This window comes from Xylaria bambusicola (genome assembly GCF_022495145.1).
Source record: "Xylaria bambusicola strain CBS 139988 unplaced genomic scaffold F5B22scaffold_14, whole genome shotgun sequence".
Classification (NCBI taxonomy): Eukaryota; Fungi; Ascomycota; class Sordariomycetes; order Xylariales; family Xylariaceae; genus Xylaria; species Xylaria bambusicola.
This window is the reverse complement of record NW_025953567.1, coordinates 244,649-267,834: the sequence shown is the minus strand read 5'-3', so window position 1 is coordinate 267,834 and position 23,186 is coordinate 244,649. Positions and strand designations below refer to the sequence as shown.

Below are 23,186 nucleotides of genomic sequence, written 5' to 3'. Positions count from 1 at the left end.
AACTCGCTGGTGCGTGTGCCAAAGCCAGACGCCAAAGCCACCACTGGGCAGTGACTGGGCATCTCTTTATCCTCCCTTCTGCTCCCTCCCTCTCCCACCCTTGCTCGCCCAATGCAACCCCGTCCTCCTTGTCGGATTAAATAAGGACGAGCTCCCCAGCACCTATTATCTTGGCGATGGGATCCTCATGTCTGGTGTCCATGTTCCCTTGGTAAACTTACTTACAACATACCAAAAAGACATAGACAGACATATACCTAGGTAGTCTCAAGAGACGTCACCGAAGAAACAGTCCCTTTCTAGACACGATTGGTTTTCTTGTTCCCTTTCCTACCTATAATAACACCCTTTGCCGGTTGGAACGAGAGTCGATCAACCGATAGCTCTTCACTCGTCTCTTGCAAAAGCCTATCTTTAGAATTGTTTTCAACATACTGCCCATCCTACGCCAATCTCGCGAAGTTTGACACTAAGGTTAGCGACGAAACACGCCAAACACGAGCCGAGCCGAGACGAGACATAAGACACGCGATAAGAGAGTAAGAGGGGCGCATTGCCTCCTCGCTTTAGCTCAAAACTCAATTCTCCGCCAAACCTTGACCGTCGAAACTTTTCCATTCTGTCGGTAACTCAGGGATCAATCGCATGATGGAAAGCCCAGATGGTCCCATTTATTCTGGCGCCGACAAATGGTTCTCCTCAGATGGTGTTGACGGTGATGGCCCCCAGGGTTGGCGTCTGGATGTTGTTACGCTGCTCGCCGTCATCGGCGAGTCCTCCATTGCAGAACATGCTCAGGTCATCACCGCAAGCGTCCTATGTCTCCTGCCGCGCATTATCCCTGCCCCTCAGGCCCTCTTGAAGCCCTCTCGCCCCCAGCGTCTACCCGAAACCTCAGCAAAGATGACCGGCGTCTATAGTGGTGTCGCTCTCGATACCGTCAGCTTTTTCGCCAACATCTTGCACCCGCTCGACGAGTTACCCGCCCTTGCCTTTAAAGTTCTTGAGATAAAGCATAGGGACAGGAATAATGCTGGAGGTATCGAAGTCCCTCCACAATCGCCTAATGGAAGCGCTTTCTTCTCAAGATTTCGATCCAATGGACGAACAAACACGAACCTCTCACTCGCAGCCAGGTCGATCAAGGGTCCTCCGCCTGATGCTCTAGATGATGAGCCGACGCCTATACGGGGACGGGCCACTGGTCTCAGCGTCGCATTTTCTGATATCGAGGCTGGTCCCGACCCACCACCTCAAGGGATTACCCGACGCCAAACCATGAAAGAGAAAGTCCAGGACTTCGTAGCTAACCCTACTCTAGCCAATAAGGCAGAGCGACCTGCTATTCCTGCGACCTTATGGTCGCCTATACATATCTTGGAAATCTTCTCCGTGTTGCTCACATTTAGCATTATTGGCTTTGCTGCCTGGCAGAAGGATGGAACGGCCATCATCGCTGTCACGCTAATGGCCACAGCAAGCTCGGTCGTCGGATTGGCTTCCTGGTGGCGTCCCATCCTAACGAACCGCAGCCACACCAATAAGGTACCCGATGGCGACATTATTATACGCACTCGTGAAGGCGCCTTTCTGCTTATCAAATGCACAGAGGAAGTAGCTCGTGAGCTCTACTCGGGCACAGAGGAGTGCGCCTACAGAGTTGGCGGGCAGTGGTACCGTGCGCTTATGGGACTAGGCACCTTTTTGCTGATGGCGTCTGTCATTCTATTAGGCAATTGCAAGTGGAACTCACAAATATTCGTGAGCGGTGCTTATGTCGTTCTAAACGGCATGTATTGGGCCTTGGGTCTTATCCCAAAACGTTACTTCTGGGATCTCAGCCGCTACGAATGTAAAGTCATAACGCCAGAGGACTCCCTCAACGCAGAGAAAGAGACCAACCCAAACGACCCCCGTGAAGGAGTTAAGAGCTTCACACGGACGCTTTGGTGGGCTATCCGCGAGACGAAGCGCACTGCCTGGGTCCATAGGAACGGCGCGGCACCCAATACTCCCCAATGGCAGAAGTGGCTCGCCGAAGCCGAGGCTGCTGCCAAAGCGGGCGATAGAAAGTGGAAGGCGGTTGCTCGCAAGGACGAAATCATGAAGATGAGTGAGGAAGATATCGCCAAGATTCCGTCTACGGCGCCCGCACGCGACTTTGACGAAGCTGAGCAGGCTGTTCCCGCGATCCAGATCCACCCTCAAGACAGGGACCAGGGAAAAGGTGGCGCGTTCTAGATTGAATCTTTTGGTTCTCATCTCTGTTTTTTTGTTTTGGTTTTTTTCTTATTTCCCCCTCTATCTATCTACTCATTTTTGGAAAATTACGGGACGATTTTTGAGCGTTGTTGGATACCCATACAAGAGCGAGCGAATGGACCTACCTATTGGCATTTTCGAAGTCTTGTTCTCTTCTGTCTCTAGATTGCATCACGGCCCGCGAGCCGGAAGAGTTAAATTGGTGGAGGGGGGCGGTCTACACATAACATACCTAGACACGTGAAGGGGGGAACGGACGAACACGGGGAAGCCATCTCTCTCCTTTGATCTGTACTATATACCATTATCGAAGCTAGCATCGTTTCTTATTGTTGAAATTGCGCGGTGTTTTAACTGCATTCACCAGAGTAGTTGGGTTGGCTCGGTTGGTTGTTTGTTGGAAATGGGGATAATTATATCAGCGACGAAGGGATGAGAAGCGAAGCGAATTAGGTCTGCATTATCTGTCTTAGGTCTTGATTCGGGGCTAGGTATTGGAAAAGTTCTGTCCGCTGAATTCAATTCATGATTACTTAAGTACCCATCGAGTGAGTGCTTTGATTTATTTATTGATTTATTCGTGGTTCCTTTCGGTGTTCTATGCTCACTAGATACTAGACACTGGTGATTAAGGCTTCATGCATAGAGAGAATAAGTGAACCTTTTACCTCCTTGGGGTCCTTGATGTTAGCTTACAAGTAGTCTTTCCCATTTTCTGCTGTCAAAGACACTGCCTACATAGTAGACGGATACCCGCCCAATCTACCTAGTATTTGCCCTGATACTCTCTAAAATCGAGATATGCCAATATCTACTGGTGGTAGGTGCTTGTATAAGTATGAATTAAATCACCATCATTATTACACTTTAGCTATAGTTCGGTTTAGTCCCTTGTTATCGCTTGTATATTTAGTCGTTATACCTAGTTAGTTATATGATCGTATTTATACCTTACTTACAGTACTTATAGCATTGTAGTCCACTGTAATGAGACTCCTTGCTGGATCCTTGCCTTATAAGTAGTGTGCCCTTTAGAACGCAATTGTTACGGGATCCCTATTTTGGGAGGTGTTGCGTTTGATTTACTCGGCAAGGTAGACTACGGGGTGCAAAAGCTTTAGATTTATATCACTGCGGCCTGCGTAGCATGAGGTGGATAAAAAATAGAGAAAAGGTTAGAAAAGAAAAGGAAGTCGTGCATCCGGATGTTTGTAAAAAAAAAAAAAAAAAAAAAAAAAAAGCTCACACTCTACCTATTTGCACTGCTACCTTTCGCCGCCAACCAATGTACGAAACGACAATGTAAGTGTACGTGACAAGGAGATCAGAATGGCAGACATCATGTAGATAGATATATAAAACAAGATAACCATCGTAAACCTAATAATATAAGTCAGGATGGAATTCAACCACCGCCAGCTTCACTAGACTACCTACAGACGCACGTATGAAACCCTCATGTAAACGCATGAATGATCACAGATAGCAATAAGCCCAGGTATACAAGGGAGGAAGCACCAGCTAGCTCTCGCGTGTACACAGTAAGTAGATCTCGATCAAGCAATAGCAATAAGAAATAAATGCGTAAAAGGGTGCATTCAGGCTCAGCCGTTCGCATACCTATCACTATCTAGTTAAAGTGATGATATAAGTATGTGAATTATGACAAGCCCAGGTCTCACATCTAATGATTCAGCCTCACTAGTATAAGACATACAAAATGACAGAGGAACAATTAGCTCACTATGGGCTGACCGAGTCAAGTGGTCTACAATAGAAGAAACCCTTCCTGTATCTTTATACTGCCGTTTCTATCGGCCCCTACATAGTAATTCTCGTTATTCACGCTAGTAGGATTCCTCCTTTGATCCCACGGCGAGTCGGCAACTGAGATCTAGCTTTAAGGCTATGTTCGACTCTCTATCCTATACCTATTCGTATTACTACATAGTAATGATGACACGAATCAAACTTTTCTGTTCGTTCCACAAACTGTTCTACTTAGTGGATTACTAGAAATTTCCGAATCATGAGATCTAGTGTGAATTGGGCGGTGTCATCCCACCCGTTCCGAACCACCGAAATAAGCCGTAGGGCGGGAGCTCCCGCGCTAGTTCGCGTACTAGCTAAATGCTTTGTTTGTTTAAACTACCTAGTTAGATTATCTTGGTCGTTGCTCGGGGATCCCTCTCTGTTTATTTGCCAACGGTTAGACAGACTGGTTCATTCGGTGAATAAACGGGGTTTGGCTACAAAGATATCTTCCCGGGACCGGACCCTGACCGGGTCTTGGCGTTTGGGGACCAGGGAAAGGCTCCTCATGGGTCTTATTTTGTTCATCTGTTGAAATCCCTGCAATTCGAGCGAATCCCTGCATAGCCACATGGGTAGCTAGCTCGTGTAGTATTCAACAAAAGGAAAGGAGGTTAGCTGACTTGACAGCATTACCTAGATGTTGCGCTGTACTCCGTAAGTATACCTACCTATGATTACATTGAAATCAATGGGTGCGTGTGTAAACTCGCTTACAGTATTTACTTGGTAGAAGCAATGGAAAATGGGGTTCATTCATCACTACTTAAAACCTTGGTCTGCCCCATCTCAACCCATCCGCCAGCGCACGGACAGCATGCAATTAATCGATGATTCCAACGGTATACTAAATTAGCGTAGCATGGAAGCAACAACGGTATATGAAGTAATTCTAACCTATGTCTAACAGAATTATATTCGAAATTAATGGTCGACACCAGGCCGAGCAAAGAAATTCGCACTACCACACTGCAGTCCATCGGCAGAATAAATCTTGTATGATATCGGCGCCTTGAGCTCGGACTACACTACTTTGACGTGGCAGCACGGACCTCCAGCTCCAGCTAGCTAGCGTCGATCATACCCAAGTTAGAACTAGTCTCACCAAAGACTTGTCAAGCCATTAAATTCTTTCGAAGTCCTAGTTGAGTTCGCGTGGCTAGTGTCTCTGAACGGAAAAAGATAGGAGAGCCGGCATCACCGCGAGACAAGCAAGCAATCCTACGGATGTCATCCGGGTGTCCTCCCATTTAGCAATCCTTGACTGGATGTACAGTATCCGCCCCAGTTCTCGCCAGTGCCGTACTCTCAGTGTAGGTACTAGACATGCTAGTGTAAAGTAAGGGTCTGCAAGGAAACTAACAAAGTCGAGCTGATGGGTGGGTTTGTTTAAGTAAGTTTCATCTCCCATGTCTCACCCATGTCGTATACCTTATGTCGATCTCAGTATGAGCTTCGAGAAGCGGACAAAGTTGCCTGTTCTCCAGTTATTGCTGGGGGTCTGCGCACTCAATGTAACGCTAATCCAGTAGATAATAATCCTCCCCATTCCCATTCAGTTTTCGTCCAAACAAAGAGAGTCTCGGCAATTTGTATGCAGGTTGTTGAAACAACAACTGTGCAGGGTGTGACTAGATCCTCCAGTATCTAAGGAATAAAACCATCATTGCCAGCCACAACAATTCCTCCCCTCCTTTTCTATTATCGCTCGCTTTGCTCTTTCCAAGATTCGAGATCCTTGGAGGAGTTTAATCATTGATCGAGGCTGGCCCTTTGCTATACCTAATAATACAAACGACTTTCAAGATGGCTTCCCGCTGGCGCAAGTTACTGACCAACCCACACGTGCTCGCATCCTTCCTGCTTGCTATCTCTATTTGCTTCTCGATGGTCAGCATAATTCCAATTCTATCCAAGCTGTACCTACTTCGAGCAGACTTCAGCACGGACGGTGAGAATGCCACTAGCTCGACGGTGTGGTTCGGTAGCATGGGCTATTGCACGACAACCATTAACAATGGCGACCTGTTAGTACACGCGAGTAAAGATTACCCGGATAATCTTCATGCTAACATGACTTAGTGCCTATACACACCCTATCACCAAATGTTCTTATACAATCACCGGCTACAACGCCCAGGAAGCGCTAGAGCAAGATGGCAGGACGATAATTTCTGTCCCTCAAGCCTCAATCTTATCAACCTTCCTTACTCACGGTCTATACGTGCTAAACGCGCTCGCTCCCGTATTATGTTGTGTCAGTATGGTGACCCACGAGGTTCTACGAATGAGGCCCACGGCGATGAGGTATGCTGTGGCACTAGGGAGCAGTTTGTTAGCACTCCTCTTCTCGGGCATTATGTGTATATTCGAGCACTCTTTGGCATCATATATCTCGAATGGGGACGCGGCGACGAATACCACCTTCACGACAACCAGAGGGCCACTTGTTTATACCATCACGATGGCCTTCTTGTGGCAGCTGGCCGCCTCTATAGTTGGGTTCTATAGCTGCATTGGGGGCAAATATCGCTGTGAAGGCGGTATTAGGCTGGGAGATGAAAAGGGGCCCAACACGAATGGCCATTACTCATCATTAGAGGAAAAATGCTGTCTCGAGAAATGATAGCCTAATTGAAGTAGGAATATCTACCAAATCTGTTTAAGCTCACTGTCGATTATCTATTCATGTCGTGCGTTAGGAGCACATTTCCAAGCACTCGCCCGCCCATTAAGGTCAACCAACATGGTGTCTCGGGATCAAGTATTTTATGTACGAACAAAACATGCTGAAATGTTTCCTAGGTGTGAGAACAAGCTCTATTGACTGTGGGTTAGAAGACATCTACTGGCCCCTTTTGACCTCCTCGCCCCCCTCTAACCCGAGCGTCCGTGGGAGAGGAGAAGCTGAGTCAAGACATGGTACCAACTCATTATGCCTTTATCCAACGGTCACCCCTAATGTCATGAGATCCCCCAAAATTATAAATACGAAAAACTACTCGGTGCCTCGGCAGGGGACCTCACAGCATCCAGCTCGGTAGGTTCATCGTATCCAGTTCCGGTGTCATACAGCTCGTGAGGAGCTCCAGGGTTATATCCAATCCCCGTATCTACAGCATCTAGCTCTGGCTTCTAGTACTCTGACTTCTCCTGATCTTCTCTCTTCTCGCCTCCCCACCTTAGAAAAACTTCCAGTCATGTCTCTGTATCATAAGGCCACCTTGTGGGATCGCTTTCCGCATCGCTAACCAAACTATAGCAACTAAATGCCGCGAAGTCAGCAAGCTCCTCTCAAGGCATTGTCATTTTGGGGTGCATAACCTTGGTAAGCTAGCTAGACATTGCTTGGATGTCTATCCAGCCCCAGAATCGACCTGGACTGGTTTTTCGATTTCTTGGGAAGATACTCACGAAGGATCAATATCGCTGCCATGCCGCCTAAAACACTTCCAACCACGATGCCACTCAGAGAGCCTGATCCCGCTCTGGGGTCATCAACACTAGTAGATGTCCCTAGTGAGCTTGTGCTTATTCGCGTGGGATTTACAGTAGATGTTACGGAGAACGGGTCCCGAAAAGACGTTCCTGTTGGAATTGGAATTGGAATTATAGATCGATTAGACATTGTGCTTGTGATTGAAATGTGGTGAGCAGTACTTCCAGGAGAAATATTATCTTTCCCATTATCGGGTTCCCCTTCTTTGCCACCTCTGTTCCCAGGCTGTCCGCCGTAATCGCTTTCGGATATTGTGGTGGTCGAAAAATCGGATGACGTCGAAAAGTCTGTATTGGTGTGATCGGTAAGTGTAGCAGAAAGCTTTACGCTGATTATTCGCGTCCCCACTGCTATTGTCACCACTGTCAAGATCACCATTCCTGGAGGAAAGATCATCGTCACTATGGCTATGACGACCACAATCGATGAAACCATCTATGTTGGTATCGTCATTGCCGTCGTCGTCGACACGCTTATTCGAGTGACACAGCATAACTCCAAGACTAGACCTCTCGAAATTTAAAAAGCTAGGTTTCGCTCATTTTCCAATGAGTATTGTCATAGTTGAACTTGAACTTGAAAATGCAATATCGCCATACGCCACCAGTTTATGCAGAGACGAAAGCTTTTGGAAAAGGTGTGTCCACTTCATTAGAGTCTAAGATATCCTTGATTTCCGACCCCTCAAGGCTAACCTAGGAGGTCACATCAATGCTCTGACAAAACCCCTCCGAAGGGACCAGATATCATTCGCCATAGGTGATGAGGCATATTGCCCCAGAGCTTCATGGTCTCGCCAGTGCCCTTGCAATCCACGTTGGAATCACTGTGGCGGCTTACGTTTGACCCTGTGATGAAACGCCATTCCCGAACCCTCACATGTCCAAATCAGAATCCAAGCTTTCCAGCAGCAACACTATGTCGCAATGAACGCAGCCAGCGCGAGGACCTACTACATATACAGCCCCTTTACTCTAACTGTCGTACTGGGCTATCGGCACATTTCTATCCGACTACCTCCACAGAAATTGTGTGATCATCTACTGTCAAAGTGCAAAATCATAGATAAGAATTGTCAATACGATGAGAGATATAAGCGAGAGTGGGATAGAATTGTGAATAGCAGATGAAACAATCCAAACGGGGTATTTAAGTCACACGGCCAAGTTATGGCCACCTGCACCTAGGCTATGGAGTAGCAGAATTTCGTCTCATTAACCCAAAACACCTTGCGTATATAGATATGTAAAACGAACGGCGAGACCCAGTCTCATCGAAGGACTACCGAAGAGCATCCACAGTTTCTGACAAGTATCGTAACTAGATAGTCTGCTGACAAAGGTTATAGCTTAACGCTTCCCCCCCAATTCTTCCCCTAACTCTTAACGTCGATCGTACATCCCCGTGATCGACGTCGAGGACGGCCAAATCACCAGAAAATGTGAAAACGAAGCAGGAGAATAAGTGAGAGCAAGTGTCGGCGTTACTAATAAGGGATGTGGCATGCTCTTCTCTTCGATTCTCGCATTACACAGAGACATTGCCTTGAACAAAATTAAGCTAGCTAACCATAACGTACCAACGCATGATTTCACTGTGAGGCTTCGTACGAATAACCTGAGGTAAATCAGGAAAGAAACCCACTGCATTTTCGGCTATAGATGCAGCTGAGTAAACCACCTTTGAACCTGATTGTTTCTTTCCATTAAGTCTTAAGATAACTACCCTAGTCCTTAGATTAGTACACAAGAACACAACATACATCTTTTAGTTACCATGTAGCATTACATATGGTTCTTATGTGACGCTGTCCTGTTGAATTCGAAGTTTGGAATCTTATTCTTCTCATGGATATGATTCGAGACAATAACTACAAGGTTGAGATATCGAGAGTCCCAACCTTGCCAAGGAAGTTACCCTCGGCTCCTCTCAAGAGCTCATCAATGTCGACAAGACCATTTGCGATATACTTCTCGCTCACGCCGGCATTGACACGCCTCGAGAGTAGATCTCGAAGCTCGGCACGCATAGCGCCTAGCTCGGCTTTCGTCATCTCCCTAGCTTCCTGCTGTTTCTTCTTGCGGCCGCCACCGCGTCCACCCCAATTACTAGCCTGTTCTAACTCGTCGCTGTCGTAGTCTACACCGAGCTCTTCCGCCGCGTTGCGCATCCACTCGTCGTCTTTCCCGCCTTTTTCTTTAGCTAGCCCGGCATCTGCGATCTTTTTGGCCAACGTTACGCGTGGCTTTAGGCGGCCTACTAACTTTCGATCCATATCTAGGGTCTGCACGAACAGGTTCTTCCTCGAAGTCTTTCTTTCCGAGTGTACCTTGGCGATGAGACGTCTGGTTGGGATCACTTCCTCTGGTGCACAGAGCAAGATGCTCAGACCGGTTTTGGCTGCACGCGCCGTACGTCCCGACCGATGTACGTACGCGGCAGCGTCGCGGGGTACGTGGTAATGCACAACGAGGTCGACATTGAGTATATCGAGGCCACGTGCAGCAACATCTGTTGCGATCAAGACGGAGGACTGGCCGGCGGGCGTGCTAGTAAAGCGCTCAATAGACCGTAGGCGGGCTTTTTGGGCCATTTGTGAATGTAATGGATGTGAGGTTATTTTCAGGTTCTGTAGCATTGGAGAAATACGTCGGGCTGCGCTGATAGAGTTGGTGAATACCAACGTGCGCACATTGGGGTATAACAGTAACAGCGCATAGAGGTATAGATCCTGATATTATCGTTAGCATGTTCAACCAGCCATAGGTATTGGCAGAGCTTGGTGAATGATGACCTACTTTCTCCATTGCACCACACTCCACTAAGCCTTCCTTCAACCCCTCGGCCATCTGGGATACCGGATTGACGTCGATAAATTTGGGCTTCTCCTCACGGAAATTCAATTTCTTGAGAAGATATTCCATTGAGTCTTCCTGGTTCATTAGGTTGAATTTTCCCTTACCAGCTAGCTTCTGCTGAAGGCCTTTGTGGAATGTTGCAGAGAAGACGAGTGTCTGTCTGGGTGAAGGATCGGCGTCCTCTTCCCCTTCATCTACTTCAACACGATCAAGGGCACTGATAATCTCCTCAGCTTCTTTGAAATGACCTTCGGTTAGAAGCCTGTCTGCTTCATCTATCACCAGATAGCTGGTGCCTCTAAAAGAACTCATGACTTCAGCACTTGAGCTCAGAACCTCCCATAACCGACCAGGTGTTCCGATCACGATGTCGGCCTTGGCCAACTGGCGTTGCTGCTTCTGCACTGAAAGCCCTCCGGTAATGGAGCAGATATACGGTGAGGTTGGAAGACCGTTACATAGGTTCTTGATATGATCTGTAAGTTGATGGGCCAGTTCTCTGGTGGGGGAGAGGATCAAGGCCAAGGGGGTTTTCGTTTCCGTCTCAGCGCTGTCTTCTCCTGCTAAGTCTAGCCACTTCTCAACAATGGGTATCCCAAAAGCCAAGGTCTTTCCAGATCCGGTAGAAGCTTTCCCTATTACATCATGGCCAGCCAGAATATCAGGTATAGCTGCGGTCTGGATCGCCGTAGGCTTAGAGAATTTCAACTTGGCTAGCGACGACAGAACTCCTGCAGAGAGGTCTAGTTTTACCCATTCGGATAAGTCAAGATCATCCTGAGGTTCGTCCACGGCATCTAACCCTGCGAAAACGTTTGTTTCCAGTTCATTGTCTTCTTTCGCACTCGACTTCTTATTCGGCTTCTTTTTGGGCTCTTTCTCAGGCTTTTTGGGTGCTGGTTTGGAGGCTTCTGAGGACACATCTACCGTAGGTTCAGTTAAGGCAGATGGCTCATCGTCAAATCCTTCGAATTCATCACCGCTGTTGTCGACGGTCTTGCTGTTCTCACCGGCTCCATCGCTCTCATCCTCAGACGGCACGGCTGCTCTCTTATTATGGTTAGTACCAGTGCGAACAATGCGACATGGCGCAAACGTACAAACTCGACGATGTTGTTGTCGCCGCGAACAACCTCAATGCCTTCCACCTCCTCCAGACCGTAAAATCCTTCAGCGTCGTTGAACATGTCCGGGAGTTTTGCCTTGCTCCATGGTAGGGAATCAATGCCGACAGATCGCTTCGCTCTCTTAGATTTGCCGGATTTATGGGGGACAGACGACGTTTTTGTCCGTTTCGATGACAGCGATGCGCCACCAGCTAGCAGCTTCCTCTTCTTAGCTCTGTTCATTGTGTGATTATTATTATTGCGCGATCAGAATTGGGCGTGTTTGGCGTTCTGTGATAACTTTTTGCAGCAGTCTTCGCAAAGCTTTAAAATTTCCCGTGGTCCAGCCCAGCATTGTAAGGACCCTTGCTGCAAGCCCCCACCATTGGTGGATTGACGTACACTGCCTAAATAGGTTAGTATTGGCAGTGGAGTACCAAGCTACGCTGGAAAAAGTAAGCGTCTAGGCCCATATTCTCACTTTGATGTCTTGACGCTGTGGGCTAATAGGCGCTATAATAGAGATCTAGAGGTACTGGCCCACTGGAAGAACAGCGCACAATTCGCCGCAACTTACACCAACTGGCTCATTCAGAGAGAACATTTCATTCGTCCGTTAAAAATTCAGGGAGAGCTCCTCTTCTTAATTCGATCAGCGTCTCCGTGGTCCTCCTCGTTCGAGTGGTAGCAATAAGTGACTCAAGATGGGAAAGTCATCGAAAGACAAGCGAGATGCTTATTATAGGCTCGCCAAAGAGCAGGGCTGGCGAGCCAGAAGTGCTTTCAAACTCCTACAACTCGATGAAGGTGAGTTTTTCATAACCCCTCCTCAGTCGACTCGGAATATCTCGTATGGCTGACGGCCGAGACATAGAGTTCGATCTCTTTGCCAACGTGACGCGAGTGGTTGATTTATGTGCTGCGCCCGGTAGTTGGTCGCAGGTACTTTCGAGGGTCTTGATCAAAGGCGAGAAGTTTGGCCGCACGGCGTGGGAAGACCGAGAAGCCAAATTCCGCCAGCAAATGCTCGGTGTATTTGGGTTGCAGAAGTCGCCTACTTTGCCGGCGGTGGCTGAGACTAAACCAGACTTCGAAGAGTTGAAGCCACGCGAAAATGTCAAGATTGTGTCCATCGACCTACAGCCAATCAGTCCTCTGCCTGGCATCGTCACACTCAGAGCCGATATCACTCATCCTGCGACAGTGCCCCTGCTACTGAAAGCATTAGATTCTGAATATGATTCAAAGATCATGTCACAGCAGGCTGCTCACCCCGTCGACTTGGTCCTCAGTGATGGTGCCCCTGATGTGACCGGATTACATGACCTGGACATTTACGTGCAGTCGCAGCTACTGTTTGCTGCCCTGAACTTGGCTCTCTGTGTTCTCAAGCCGGGCGGCAAGTTTGTTGCCAAGATCTTCAGGGGCAAGAACGTTGATGTATTATATGCTCAGCTCAAGATATTCTTCGAACAAGTCCATGTTGCGAAGCCTAGATCATCACGGGCTAGCAGTGTCGAGGCATTCATAGTCTGCCTGAACTTCCAACCTCCTAAAGGATTCTCGGCAAGCCTCGAGGAGCCCCTAGGCGTCGGGTTTCGGCTTAACAAGATGACTGACCAAAACTTGCAAAGTCTCCCACTTACTGCACCTACTCTAATGCAAAACCCGACAACGGGGGCTTGGGATAGCACCCCTCATTACGTCCAAGTCACTGATGAACACGGAATTACTGAAATTGAGTTCGAAGATCATCGTCAACACCATGAGAAAGACATAAGGTGGATTGCACCCTTCATTGCTTGTGGGGATCTATCGGCATTCGATTCAGATGCTTCTTATCGTTTGCCGCCAGATCATGTGCCCCTCGACCCCATACAACCGCCAACTGCGCCGCCTTACAAGCGCGCCATAGAACTGCGACGAGCTCATGGCGGCGCGTACGGAAAGACGAGCGCAAAAGTGTGAATCAGGGGCTTTCAGCGTGACTCCAATTAGTGCGATACAGCACCCGGTCCTTTGATCATTCCAATAGCTAACCCTCCCTCGCCCACGACCCAATTATTCGCCGCAATCGTCTCTTTATAGAGATCTACTGATCTGCTAGAAGTAAAAAGCATAAATCGGCGAAGGTGTGGCCAAGCTTTAATGACTTCATCCAAATAACTCAACATCCAACGTCCCAACCCCTTGCCCTGGTACTCGGGCAACACATATACATCGGTGAGGTACGCGAAGGTTATATTGTCTGTGATAACCCTCATGAAACCAATTTGCTTCGGGCTTCCCTGGCCTGGAATCATGAGCCTTTAACCATGTACACAACAACTGAGTGAAGAGAGGACCCACCTGCGATCTGAGAAGTAGACTGAGGAAGCTCATACAGCCCGAAACACAGTGAATTTTGCAGAGCTTCGAGTAAAGCATGTTTAGGAATTGCCTGTGTCCACCACATGACCTCTGAACCCATCGCTTCGTGGATGGCATCGACTTGAAGGAGGCTCCGTTCCGTCGACAGGAGGAACTCGTCACGATACCAATTCTTCGGCTCTGTCTCGATACCCATCGTAAATTCACTGATTAGACGTCTATCAAATTATGAGGATTGTCATTTGACAGTGAAATGCGCGAAACGGGAACTATATAAGGAGCTGCGGTTACAGTTTGAGTCATGCCAGTGAATCATACTTCATAGATAGACAACATTAGCTCCCCGCCTAAAATACGGTAGTACGACTCCACTGATCTCGGTCGCTGTTCCGAAGTGTGCCAAGGCCAGTCATCATCCCGAGTTTCATGATCATAAGGTCTAGATGCCCGAGGATTGCACAGAAGAGTGATAGCACCCAGCAGAGTGCAGATGCTTGTAATGTTTGAGATGCCACTCTTAGATGCGCGAAACGGCTCAGGTTCAATAAGCATAACCGACGCCGCTAGATGAGGATTAAGAAAAACTAAACGGCCACTTCACTCAAAATGATATCAACCGTCAACCATGATTGAAGAACACACGAAACTCGCACCGCTACCTATAATGCGTGTGTTAAAAGCTTAAACTCTCGGGCTTGCGTATAGCTCGGGAGTGACATAAATCTGCATGCTCAGCTCTTTCTCGGACAAGCCTTCTTTTCTTCCGATCCCTATAAAACTCACAATCCCTGTCCTCTCCTCAAGTTTTCGGTGCGTGCTTCATTCCCAAGTCAGCTTCACCATGTGATAGTGTGCTTAATGAACTCGAACAGACGACTTACAATACACATTTGAGTCTATCCTCCATAGACACGCCACCTTTGTTCATGCCATTTTCCATGAGCCAGGCATCCACTTTGATATGAGACATCAGTTATTGTTCAACCTTCAGAATAAAAAGGAGATAACTTACAGCCACGCAGAATAGACTCATCGCTTGTGGCAACGCTGGCCGGGTAGATGCATATCTTCGGCGCTGGGTACGGGGAATCAGCTGACAGAGAGAAGTATATGGTCGTAGCCTTTCGCCTAACATGTGTCGACGGTCGTGCATCATCCTTAACCTGGCCCCTCCCACTCGTCAAGTCAACCAGCTCGCGGAACTTTTCCTTGTCCTCGTCGAGCCCAGTGATCCGCCCACCCAGCGTGTAGTAGTCCCAGACCTCCTCAAACTTGCCCCCAGCCGCTCGTAAATAAAGCTTCAAGCGAGCTTTTCCCGGTTTGACGAAATCAGTTGCCAGATACCGCGCGCTATCTTCCCAGTCTCTCGGCTTCTCAGCGAGATACTCCTCGATCATGCTGAGTGCGCGGAGGATATTAGATTGTTTATCTATCCCTGGCAGCTGACGAATAGCTGATCGCACGACCTGCCATCTTGTTGTACTCTCATGAGCGGCGGCGAAGCAGGGCAGGAAGTAGACTTTGCCCATTACGGGTAGTCCGCCGCGTGATGCAGGCTTCCGATGGATGTCAAATCCTATCATTATTGAGGACTGATGGTCAGTTTTGGCGGCAAGGCTTTTCTGATCTTCAGACGCAAGGTCCGAGTGTGTGAACCGCTTCACAAGATTTTGATACCAAATATCGTTGAACCCTTCTATTCTCTGGGAAAGTTCATCTACAATATTCTGTGTGTTCATGATACTCAAAGGATAACTGCTATCGAGAGGGCGGAGTTTGGCCAAGTCAATCACGAACCGGACTGATGGCGTGCTAGATGAACCTTTGAGTTCGAAGCTGTATTCGATTGGACTACCATCCCAGGCCACTGAGAGACTAGAGATCAGCAACTATCATCCGTGCACGCTTTATGTATTGATGTGGAGATTACTCGAGAATTTGCTTACTCCCGCTTTGCCCTGACGTGCTATCCGGACGACAGCCAAGTTGTGGGCTGATTGTGTCGCGAAGAAAGCTGAGAAACTGTCGTTGAGCTTCCTCAGGGTACTCCGCCACAGACATCATCCGTGCGAGGTCACGCCCGCAAGTCGACCACCAAAATCGAGATGTTTCAAGGTTCTCCAAGTCGCTATCTCTAGCCGCGTTGTCCAATTGACGAAAAACTAAAGATTCTGTTTGAGAAGCCATTTCGACCTTAGTTCATGGTAGATGAGAGAGAGGAATGAAAGCGAGGACGATACTGGCCGTGATTGAGAGAACTAGAACATAACACGGATCTCCATGGTGAAAAGGCCGTACGGGTGATTGTGTAACATAGAGTTTGCGGGTTGCTGTACGCCACAGCCGGTATCACCTTTATTATGAGTTCCTCACGGCTCACCCAGATCACTCCCATACTCGCAGAGTATCCTCACCATCGTTTGTCTGATAGGCTATGTGACGAGGGCTCGAGCTTGTACCCCCGGCTAATCCTGTCGCATAACAATCTAGCACCGGCCTGCAAATTTATGAAAGGCGTGGCAATACGACAATGGTTCGGCTCTGGATGTGCAGAGGGGCCCAGAGCAAGAGGCGTTAGGTGTTTAGAGCAATTCCTTGCCCGAAAACAAGATTCTGGCTCCTTTGGGCCTCCTTGCCTTCGGGTCGGGATGAGATCACGAAGCATTCCCGGGTCGGATATCCGGCTTTCGACCCCTAATGAGCAGTAAGGCCTTTATACTGCGCACTTCTAAATGAAAGAAGCTTACACGAGACTACCAACTATACTTGCTCCAAAATAACCCCTCTGAAGCAGACTCAAACTCCTGGACCGTACTACACTTCAGTGAGAGCACATTCCTAGGTCCCACAGAAAATCAATCATGATAGGGTGGGCAGCACGTGAAGCCATCACAGACCTACTCCACTTCATGTATATCTAAGAGTGCAGATGAAGACTACCTGAAACAATTCATTCGAACAATCAGAGAGCTTCTGAGTAATTAGGAGGCCTGAGTTTCTTACGGGGTTATGAGCAATTGGGCAAGAAGAGTCTTTGCGTGGTCTAGAGCAACTAATAACACGTCCTTGAAGCGGGGCTTTTTCAGCTAATTAACCGAGTTACCTTTAGATGTCAACGTCTCTAGTTATTTCGCCGCTGTCATATCAGGGAATTTCCTGGCTTTTTTTTATGCCCGGTAGTCCCCAAACTAGGTTTTTGCATACCCTATCTCATGCTATTGGGCTCTTGGGGTTCCTTGCATATTCAGCTGGTGGTCTTCGGGATCCGGTGCTGTGTGTTGAGTTACACTCCTAATCCCGAGATAGGTTATGCGGCCTTGGCATACGACCCTGGCAGTGTAACGAGCAGGACGAATACCCGACGTCTTTATCATATAATGTCTTGTCAATAACGGCGTTGGTTCCCCCTATCATCTCAGAAAATACTGTAGTATGAGGTCTAATAAGTTAGGATACTATACAAGATTGCATATAAGCTAAGTATATGCAAGTCGTGAAGTGTTAAGACACTTTTCTAACCATAGTTAGTTTACAAGTTTGCTAGACCTAAATGGGTCACTTAATTATAGGAGACAAGGGTTAACTGTCAATCGAGGTTCTACGAAGGGTTGGCGTTGAAGTAGACATCGTCTATGACAACAAACCGTCAGGGCAAACCTGAATCTTCCGATTCTTAGAAGGGAATCTAGCACATTCCAGGTATCTATATTCTATCCGCATATTCGCGGTTGCCATATACACTCACCCCGCGTACAGCACTGGGCCAACCGACGGGGCTGTTTGGTCATCGAGTTGGAAGCATTGCCTCCTCAACCCGCTATCACAGCTGATCACCTTTCATCTCATCCACGGCCATTTCGATTCCTTGATCGTAGAAACTTCGGTTATGAATCACCTAAAATCACTTTGATTATTTACTAAATGTTTCCTATAGAGGAGTTGCCAGATTGATGTAAGGAAGTAGATCAGATCTTATTACAAGCTTCAAAGTCTACATTAAATTGTCATTAAGCGGGATACGAAGAGTATGAGCACCTCACAGGATCAATGAATGACCCTTTCCCGATACCAATGACTCTCGGTTACTGACTAACACTGGCAGTGATCTCCCCAAAGATTTCCTTAGAATGCGCAAGATACTCTTGCGTCTTCGTAATACGAGCTAGCATCTCGATCCCAAGCGGCAAAAACGTCTCCTTCTCTTTGCCCGCCCCGAAACCCTCGCCAACGACGAGCTGATACAGGGCTTTCATAGCCTTATCTTTATCGCCTCTGGGTACAATGTTCCCCGAGTCGAGGATGTCGAGGAACCGTCCCGCTTCGGTGCCTTTGTACGCCTCGGGAACGGGGCTCTTGCCATGCATGTAGGCGTTGGGCATATTGGTATTGAAAGAACCTAGCAACACTGTGATGACGCGGATGTTGAAAGGTTCAACTTCTTTTGCGAGCACTCTGGCTATGCCTGGGGGGAGTAACCCAAATCAGCAGGGGTGTCTGACGTTGGCATAGGTACCCGTCGCATACACTTTGTAATGGAACTATGAAAGCTCATATGATATCAGGAGTCGAATATGTCTTACCGTCGAGACCTGCTTTCGCACCAGCGTACGCGCCCATACTACCCATCCCTCCCAAAGCAGCACCACTACTGCAGTTAACAATGATGCCGAACTTCCTTTCGCGCTGATACGGCAGTACGGCACGGATAAGGCGCAGCGGCCCAAAATACATCGTCTCCATCTGAGCGCGCACCTCGTCTTCGGTGAAGGTTTCTACCGGAGCGTGGATAGAGTATCCGGCGTTGTTGACGAGTACATCGATCCTCTCACCCGATTTCTCCAGTCCCTCGATAACCTGCCCGCTGGAGCGATCATTGACGTCAAGAGCGAGCCATCTGCCGCCCTTAGACTCGACCTCTTTCACCAGGTCAGGGGTTCGCGAGGGATCACGTGAGGTTGCGATGACTTTGTGCCCGTTGGCCTGGACGGTGCGCACGAGCGATAGGCCCAAGCCAGATGAACATCCGGTTATTAACCACGTCAGTTTCTGAGTAATTGATGCCATCCTTTGTCTCGATGTTGAGCGTTATCTGAAGCTTGACCGAGAATCTGATCGGAGGGTGTCTGAAAAGCGCAGGGAATGACGAGTCCCTTTTTCTCCAGACGAGGACTGCTAGGCAGAGCCATTTTATATCCTCCGGTCGTGCCCATCTTTGAGTCTTGAATAGTGGCAGCTCCTTGATACGGTATAGCTGGCGGCATGTAGCAATACGGAGTTAGGTTAGGTTGCCCCTCCGCGTCATATGACTAAGATTATAAAGATGATATTTGTTATTTTACCAAAGACCAGATCCCCATGATGCGGCTATAGCCTTTTGGCGTAGCTGCACTTGCTGCTCATGATATGCCGTTTCTGGTGCTGTAGTGGGCCGGGACGTGACACTCGGTCTTAAGGGTTACATAAGTCGCGATGCATGGCCGGGCTTTAGCTCGGCATCCGGACCATGACTGGCAGGACTAGAGTGCATTATCATCCCGTAAACCGGATATATAGCGGGCTTGTCGACGGATTTTCACCTCATTGAAGCTTTAGTGCTATGTGGTTATTTTGGTAATACTATAGTTATGTCCCCGCTCTGCTAAAAGTCCTATTGCCATTGGCTTGGTCGCAAAAGCTTCATTCTGATTGGCTCACGTATAAGTGATGGCTTAGGTAGATGATAAAATCTTCAGAGGCGGTAACGACACACTACCTGAGAGTAAATATTCATATAGTCACAAATGAAAAGTTAGTTGGCCTCATTACCCATTGATACCCTTTATATCTACTGCATAGATCTAGCAGCCTATGTAAGAGCGAAGTGACAACAAGTGAGCGCGCGCATAAGTAACATAGTACAGATCATTTCATAGTCTCTGCGATCATAGTCTATGAGCGTCGCAGAGATCTTGAGAGGAATTAACTTAACACTTTTATGGTCTTTAAACTATGCATTTTCTCTTGTAATTAAGTCCCACAGATTAAAGTTTGCGTTAATCAGTTTAGATAGGTCGTTGCAGAAACCTTCCCATGACTCGAACAGCGCCTAGGTACCTAATCACCCTGATGCCCTTATTCCAAAAACACTATACTATGATTCATTTTCTCTCTATATGAAGCATATTCCCTCGTTGGAGAATGAACAGTCACGTTTACTCTGCATTCTTTTCCTTAATACGCAATTCTCATAAGCGCGTTTCTTTAAGTGTAGCTGGTTGTGTCCTAGCTTGGGTTCGGCGCATTCAGGTGATATAGGTGATAATTTTGAGATGAGAATTCATTGCATCCAATCAAATTCTCGATTGGTCTAGTGGTTAGGATACCTGCTTGTCATTGGATTCCTGTCTAATATTCGCCAAAGTGGATACTAGCTCAAGAGACATTGAAAACACTGCGCAGGTGGCCGGGGTTCGATTCCCCGATCGAGAGTTATCTTTTGCCCGCTGGGGGGTTATTGTATTTTTCCTAGTTGAGTTTGTGAACCAGAATGTGCTTTTAGGGACTGGGCATATATCTAGTATGATTGGTGGTTGGGTAGGTACGTCAACGTGTCTATCTATATATATATATTATATGTATGTTAGTTAGTGTGAAGTCACCTAACCTGATATGATAGACACTCTAACGAACACAATTGTCACAGTGTTTCCCCTAGACTATTATGAGTGAGGTGAAATATACGTTTATGTATGGTATGTTATGGGTTGCTTGAGTATATGCAAAATACAGTCGTCTTTTTAATACCGGGACGCCTCATAGGCACAAAAACGCTCCTTCAGCTCATCTGCTGCCACCTGCACCGTGCTCAGGATATCCATCGCAGCCTCAGTCGGATAAGATCCGATCCCGCTTAATAGTCTTAACTGGACTCCCGCATCCTCGCTGATACGTTTGGGCTCAAATGAGCTAGATCCTGCTTCCTCTTGACATTTTGAGGCATTGAGTTGGAGGAGCTCGAGCTCAAATCGAGCTTTTGCAATCCATATGCTCCAAACTTGTCGGTTGTGCGCTTCAGGTGAGGTGAACATTGGGTGCTTTGTATATTGGTCGAGAAGCCTACTCAATTCGAATTAGCGCGATAGGCAACGTCGGCGTGGCGTGTCGTACCTGGTGATAGCTTAGCAGAGACGTTGAGCAGAGTGAGGATAGTGGAGGTAAGTGTAATTTAAGCACAATCGGTGTCGGTGAGGCGTTGGAGTCTATGGCGAGTAACACTTTCTTAGAAAGATTTCTCTGGTTGGAGAAAAGGGGAAGATTGTGACGGAGTATAAGGAGCTCAGGGGAACCTACCCATTCCACGTCCGCGGGCGCGGTTCACAACACTTGTTTGCCAGCAAAAGATTAGGCTTTGCAGCAAAGGGCGAGTCAGTCGTGCACGCGCTTAGCTAGATTGCAAGGGAAGTTTCTAAATATAAGAGGTGGTTAGGGATTCCTTACCGTACAACTATTAATACCTAATCGTCAGTACGTTTGTTTCTGTCGGTGTGTGCGCGCGGGTGTGTATCGCGGCAAGGTGAGTTCTTGGAGACCAGCCCAAACACGTTGGTTATTTGTGGTATAGGGTATAAATGTACATCATAACCCTTAATTTCGATTCTCACGGTATTCCGTATAACGCACGCGCGCCACATGATATACAGCGCTTCTAACTTATTAATCCTCCACGGGCCTTCGTGCATCTTCAGCTAGCGGTGCGTTTGACCACTGGTTTCGTTAGCTCTGAACAAGTTTGTCGATGGACTGCCATCTGGTAACAACCCTTTCCTCACGTACCTTTCTGACAGTTGTGGGCTGAACAGTCGCTGTCTTTACCTCTGTCGTTCTACCTCCTGAGTCTTGCGCGAAGACGCACCCAGTCCCCCCGTTTATCCGCAATTTGGTCGTTCAGCTCCACTATTGCCCACTCGATATCAGCAATCCTCCGCACGCTACGGCTGGATTCGACCCAGTCTAGAAGCCCCAGCTGAACAGCTGCCGTGTCTGCGATCTGCTTGGGTTTGGATGTTGCTCCCCCTATGTCCTGAATGAAGCCTTCCATTTCGATCCGGATAGACATCAATGCTTGTCTCGCTGCGCTAACTCGCTGACCGAAATCTTGGGTTTGTCTGGGCATCACTGCTTATTAAAATGATAAGTAAGCTATATATTATTATTGAATTGTCGATGAGGGTTTGGAATGTTGAATCGTACAGGCCGACAACTGACCCGGCTAGAGACGTGGGAATAGTAAGTAAATAGTCCGGGCCATGAGCGTCTGAGACATAGCATGTTAGCCAGTTGAGGCATCCCTGATTTTTTGAGTGCAAGGGACAGCCATGTCGTACAGTCATAGCGTATGATAGAGCTTGGAAAAACGTAAGAAAGATATGCAAGTAATACAACAATGGTTCAGAAACGTTGGTTTAGATGGATGTAGACAACAAATAAAAGTAGGTTTTGCGACGACATAGCCTCATCGTGTGTAGGTAAACCTCGAGCGCCGACCGAGTGATGTGGGATTAAAAAGGGTCTCGCCTCTTGGCTTGGAGGAACGTGCCTAACTTTTCCCGACGGGCAACGTATTTGGTCTCATTGCAATCCGCTCTCGAAACATGTGTGAAGAGGTAGATGGGGTAGATGGTGCTTTTCCAACTGCCCACAGACGCAAGACAGTTACAAAGAGGGTTGAAGGGGCGCTAGAAACGGCTGAAAATCAAGAATGATAATCGGCCTCCACGTTCATGGCGCATCTAGACCAGTCTGGCTGTATAGAAACACGGACTATTAGTCTAGCCTTGCCGCAGGCTTCGAGTTATCTAAGGCATCTTTTACCGTGGATAATATATTGACGCTGACGCGTTGGAACCATGCAGCATGTCGATGTTACTATGTTTGTATCACCCAGGCATGATACCTCGACCCGTTCCTTGATATGGACCCTGAATTTGCTGCTGGTATCGGGTAAATTCGCCTTACGCAATGCGACGAACATTGCGTACGCATGGATACCGTTATTTTATTGTTAGGATCGAGGTCTTGGAGAATATTCCGTGGACTTTACATTCGAAATTGCCTTGATAGTTAGCTCAAACTCGTAGGCTAGCTGTCTCTAGTTCTATTCTCTTTTATGTAGTAAGATTCGAGTCGGGAAAGGATCGTCGTTGGGGGGGGGGGGGGGGGGGGGGTATAAACGAAAAATTAAAAGCACCACAGAAAAAAAAGTTATAGAAACCCGGAATTTTAACGCAAAAAAAAAGCCAC

The 23,186-nt window shown here is 47.7% G+C and overlaps 9 protein-coding genes and 1 non-coding gene across 10 annotated transcripts; 4 read left to right on the top strand and 6 right to left on the bottom strand.

Annotated features, from left to right (window-relative positions):
- Positions 1-648: 648 nt before the first annotated feature.
- F5B22DRAFT_635475 (uncharacterized protein) lies at positions 649-2,241 on the top strand (the record flags this gene model as incomplete). Its single annotated transcript, XM_047977150.1, has 1 exon — positions 649-2,241. The coding sequence occupies one exon, from the start codon at positions 649-651 to the stop codon at positions 2,239-2,241; it is 1,593 nt and encodes a 530-aa protein (XP_047832073.1).
- Positions 2,242-5,683: 3,442 nt separating this feature from the next.
- On the top strand, positions 5,684-6,945 carry F5B22DRAFT_86131 (uncharacterized protein). Its single transcript, XM_047980636.1, has 2 exons — positions 5,684-6,101; positions 6,157-6,945. The coding sequence occupies exons 1-2, from the start codon at positions 5,881-5,883 to the stop codon at positions 6,698-6,700; spliced, it is 765 nt and encodes a 254-aa protein (XP_047832072.1). The 5' UTR covers positions 5,684-5,880; the 3' UTR covers positions 6,701-6,945.
- A 242-nt stretch (positions 6,946-7,187) lies between these two features.
- F5B22DRAFT_86188 (uncharacterized protein) lies at positions 7,188-8,148 on the bottom strand. The gene is made up of 2 exons (XM_047980637.1): positions 7,489-8,148; positions 7,188-7,339 (listed from the first exon to the last, which is right to left on the bottom strand). Exons 1-2 carry the CDS (start codon positions 8,006-8,008, stop codon positions 7,257-7,259), a joined length of 603 nt encoding a protein of 200 aa, XP_047832071.1. The 5' UTR covers positions 8,009-8,148; the 3' UTR covers positions 7,188-7,256.
- A 643-nt stretch (positions 8,149-8,791) lies between these two features.
- On the bottom strand, positions 8,792-11,961 carry F5B22DRAFT_601246 (P-loop containing nucleoside triphosphate hydrolase protein). Its single transcript, XM_047974589.1, has 3 exons — positions 11,532-11,961; positions 10,372-11,481; positions 8,792-10,304 (listed from the first exon to the last, which is right to left on the bottom strand). The coding sequence occupies exons 1-3, from the start codon at positions 11,778-11,780 to the stop codon at positions 9,444-9,446; spliced, it is 2,220 nt and encodes a 739-aa protein (XP_047832069.1). The 5' UTR covers positions 11,781-11,961; the 3' UTR covers positions 8,792-9,443.
- Positions 8,919-9,332, bottom strand: F5B22DRAFT_86100 (uncharacterized protein). Its single transcript, XM_047980635.1, has one exon. The coding sequence runs from the start codon at positions 9,220-9,222 to the stop codon at positions 8,956-8,958; it is 267 nt and encodes an 88-aa protein (XP_047832070.1). The 5' UTR covers positions 9,223-9,332; the 3' UTR covers positions 8,919-8,955.
- Positions 11,962-12,121: 160 nt separating the features above from the next.
- On the top strand, positions 12,122-13,598 carry F5B22DRAFT_86005 (FtsJ-like methyltransferase-domain-containing protein). The gene is made up of 2 exons (XM_047980632.1): positions 12,122-12,344; positions 12,412-13,598. The coding sequence occupies exons 1-2, from the start codon at positions 12,242-12,244 to the stop codon at positions 13,503-13,505; spliced, it is 1,197 nt and encodes a 398-aa protein (XP_047832068.1). The 5' UTR covers positions 12,122-12,241; the 3' UTR covers positions 13,506-13,598.
- On the bottom strand, positions 13,519-14,495 carry F5B22DRAFT_86033 (uncharacterized protein). The gene is made up of 2 exons (XM_047980634.1): positions 13,887-14,495; positions 13,519-13,830 (listed from the first exon to the last, which is right to left on the bottom strand). The coding sequence occupies exons 1-2, from the start codon at positions 14,101-14,103 to the stop codon at positions 13,532-13,534; spliced, it is 516 nt and encodes a 171-aa protein (XP_047832067.1). The 5' UTR covers positions 14,104-14,495; the 3' UTR covers positions 13,519-13,531.
- A 289-nt stretch (positions 14,496-14,784) lies between these two features.
- F5B22DRAFT_635472 (aromatic prenyltransferase) lies at positions 14,785-15,971 on the bottom strand (the record flags this gene model as incomplete). Its single annotated transcript, XM_047977149.1, has 3 exons — positions 14,785-14,861; positions 14,920-15,774; positions 15,854-15,971. 3 exons carry the CDS (start codon positions 15,969-15,971, stop codon positions 14,785-14,787), a joined length of 1,050 nt encoding a protein of 349 aa, XP_047832066.1.
- A 1,976-nt stretch (positions 15,972-17,947) lies between these two features.
- F5B22DRAFT_86029 (uncharacterized protein) lies at positions 17,948-19,509 on the bottom strand. The gene is made up of 2 exons (XM_047980633.1): positions 18,488-19,509; positions 17,948-18,369 (listed from the first exon to the last, which is right to left on the bottom strand). The coding sequence occupies exons 1-2, from the start codon at positions 18,969-18,971 to the stop codon at positions 17,990-17,992; spliced, it is 864 nt and encodes a 287-aa protein (XP_047832065.1). The 5' UTR covers positions 18,972-19,509; the 3' UTR covers positions 17,948-17,989.
- A 733-nt stretch (positions 19,510-20,242) lies between these two features.
- On the top strand, positions 20,243-20,375 carry F5B22DRAFT_t88. Its single transcript has one exon. It is a non-coding gene; the product is annotated as a tRNA-Asp (tRNA).
- Positions 20,376-23,186: the final 2,811 nt, after the last annotated feature.

Excerpts from the sequence above, each read along its gene's own strand:
- F5B22DRAFT_86100 (XM_047980635.1), bottom strand. The coding sequence starts at position 9,222 with ATGCAGTGGGTTTCTTTCCTGATTTACCTCAGGTTATTCGTACGAAGC.
- F5B22DRAFT_86131 (XM_047980636.1), top strand. The coding sequence starts at position 5,881 with ATGGCTTCCCGCTGGCGCAAGTTACTGACCAACCCACACGTGCTCGCA. Across the intron at positions 6,102-6,156 it reads ACCATTAACAATGGCGACCT|TGCCTATACACACCCTATCA; the intron begins GTTAGTACACGC and ends AACATGACTTAG.
- F5B22DRAFT_86029 (XM_047980633.1), bottom strand. The coding sequence starts at position 18,971 with ATGGCATCAATTACTCAGAAACTGACGTGGTTAATAACCGGATGTTCA. Across the intron at positions 18,370-18,487 it reads TGCGAAAGCAGGTCTCGACG|GCATAGCCAGAGTGCTCGCA; the intron begins GTAAGACATATT and ends TACTCCCCCCAG.
- F5B22DRAFT_86033 (XM_047980634.1), bottom strand. The coding sequence starts at position 14,103 with ATGGGTATCGAGACAGAGCCGAAGAATTGGTATCGTGACGAGTTCCTC. Across the intron at positions 13,831-13,886 it reads GTCTACTTCTCAGATCGCAG|GCCAGGGAAGCCCGAAGCAA; the intron begins GTGGGTCCTCTC and ends TCATGATTCCAG.
- F5B22DRAFT_86188 (XM_047980637.1), bottom strand. The coding sequence starts at position 8,008 with ATGGTTTCATCGATTGTGGTCGTCATAGCCATAGTGACGATGATCTTT. Across the intron at positions 7,340-7,488 it reads GGCAGCGATATTGATCCTTC|TTGCTATAGTTTGGTTAGCG; the intron begins GTGAGTATCTTC and ends CGCGGCATTTAG.
- F5B22DRAFT_86005 (XM_047980632.1), top strand. The coding sequence starts at position 12,242 with ATGGGAAAGTCATCGAAAGACAAGCGAGATGCTTATTATAGGCTCGCC. Across the intron at positions 12,345-12,411 it reads ACTCCTACAACTCGATGAAG|AGTTCGATCTCTTTGCCAAC; the intron begins GTGAGTTTTTCA and ends GCCGAGACATAG.
- F5B22DRAFT_601246 (XM_047974589.1), bottom strand. The coding sequence starts at position 11,780 with ATGAACAGAGCTAAGAAGAGGAAGCTGCTAGCTGGTGGCGCATCGCTG. Across the intron at positions 11,482-11,531 it reads ACAACAACATCGTCGAGTTT|AGAGCAGCCGTGCCGTCTGA; the intron begins GTACGTTTGCGC and ends AACCATAATAAG. Across the intron at positions 10,305-10,371 it reads AGTGTGGTGCAATGGAGAAA|GATCTATACCTCTATGCGCT; the intron begins GTAGGTCATCAT and ends CGATAATATCAG.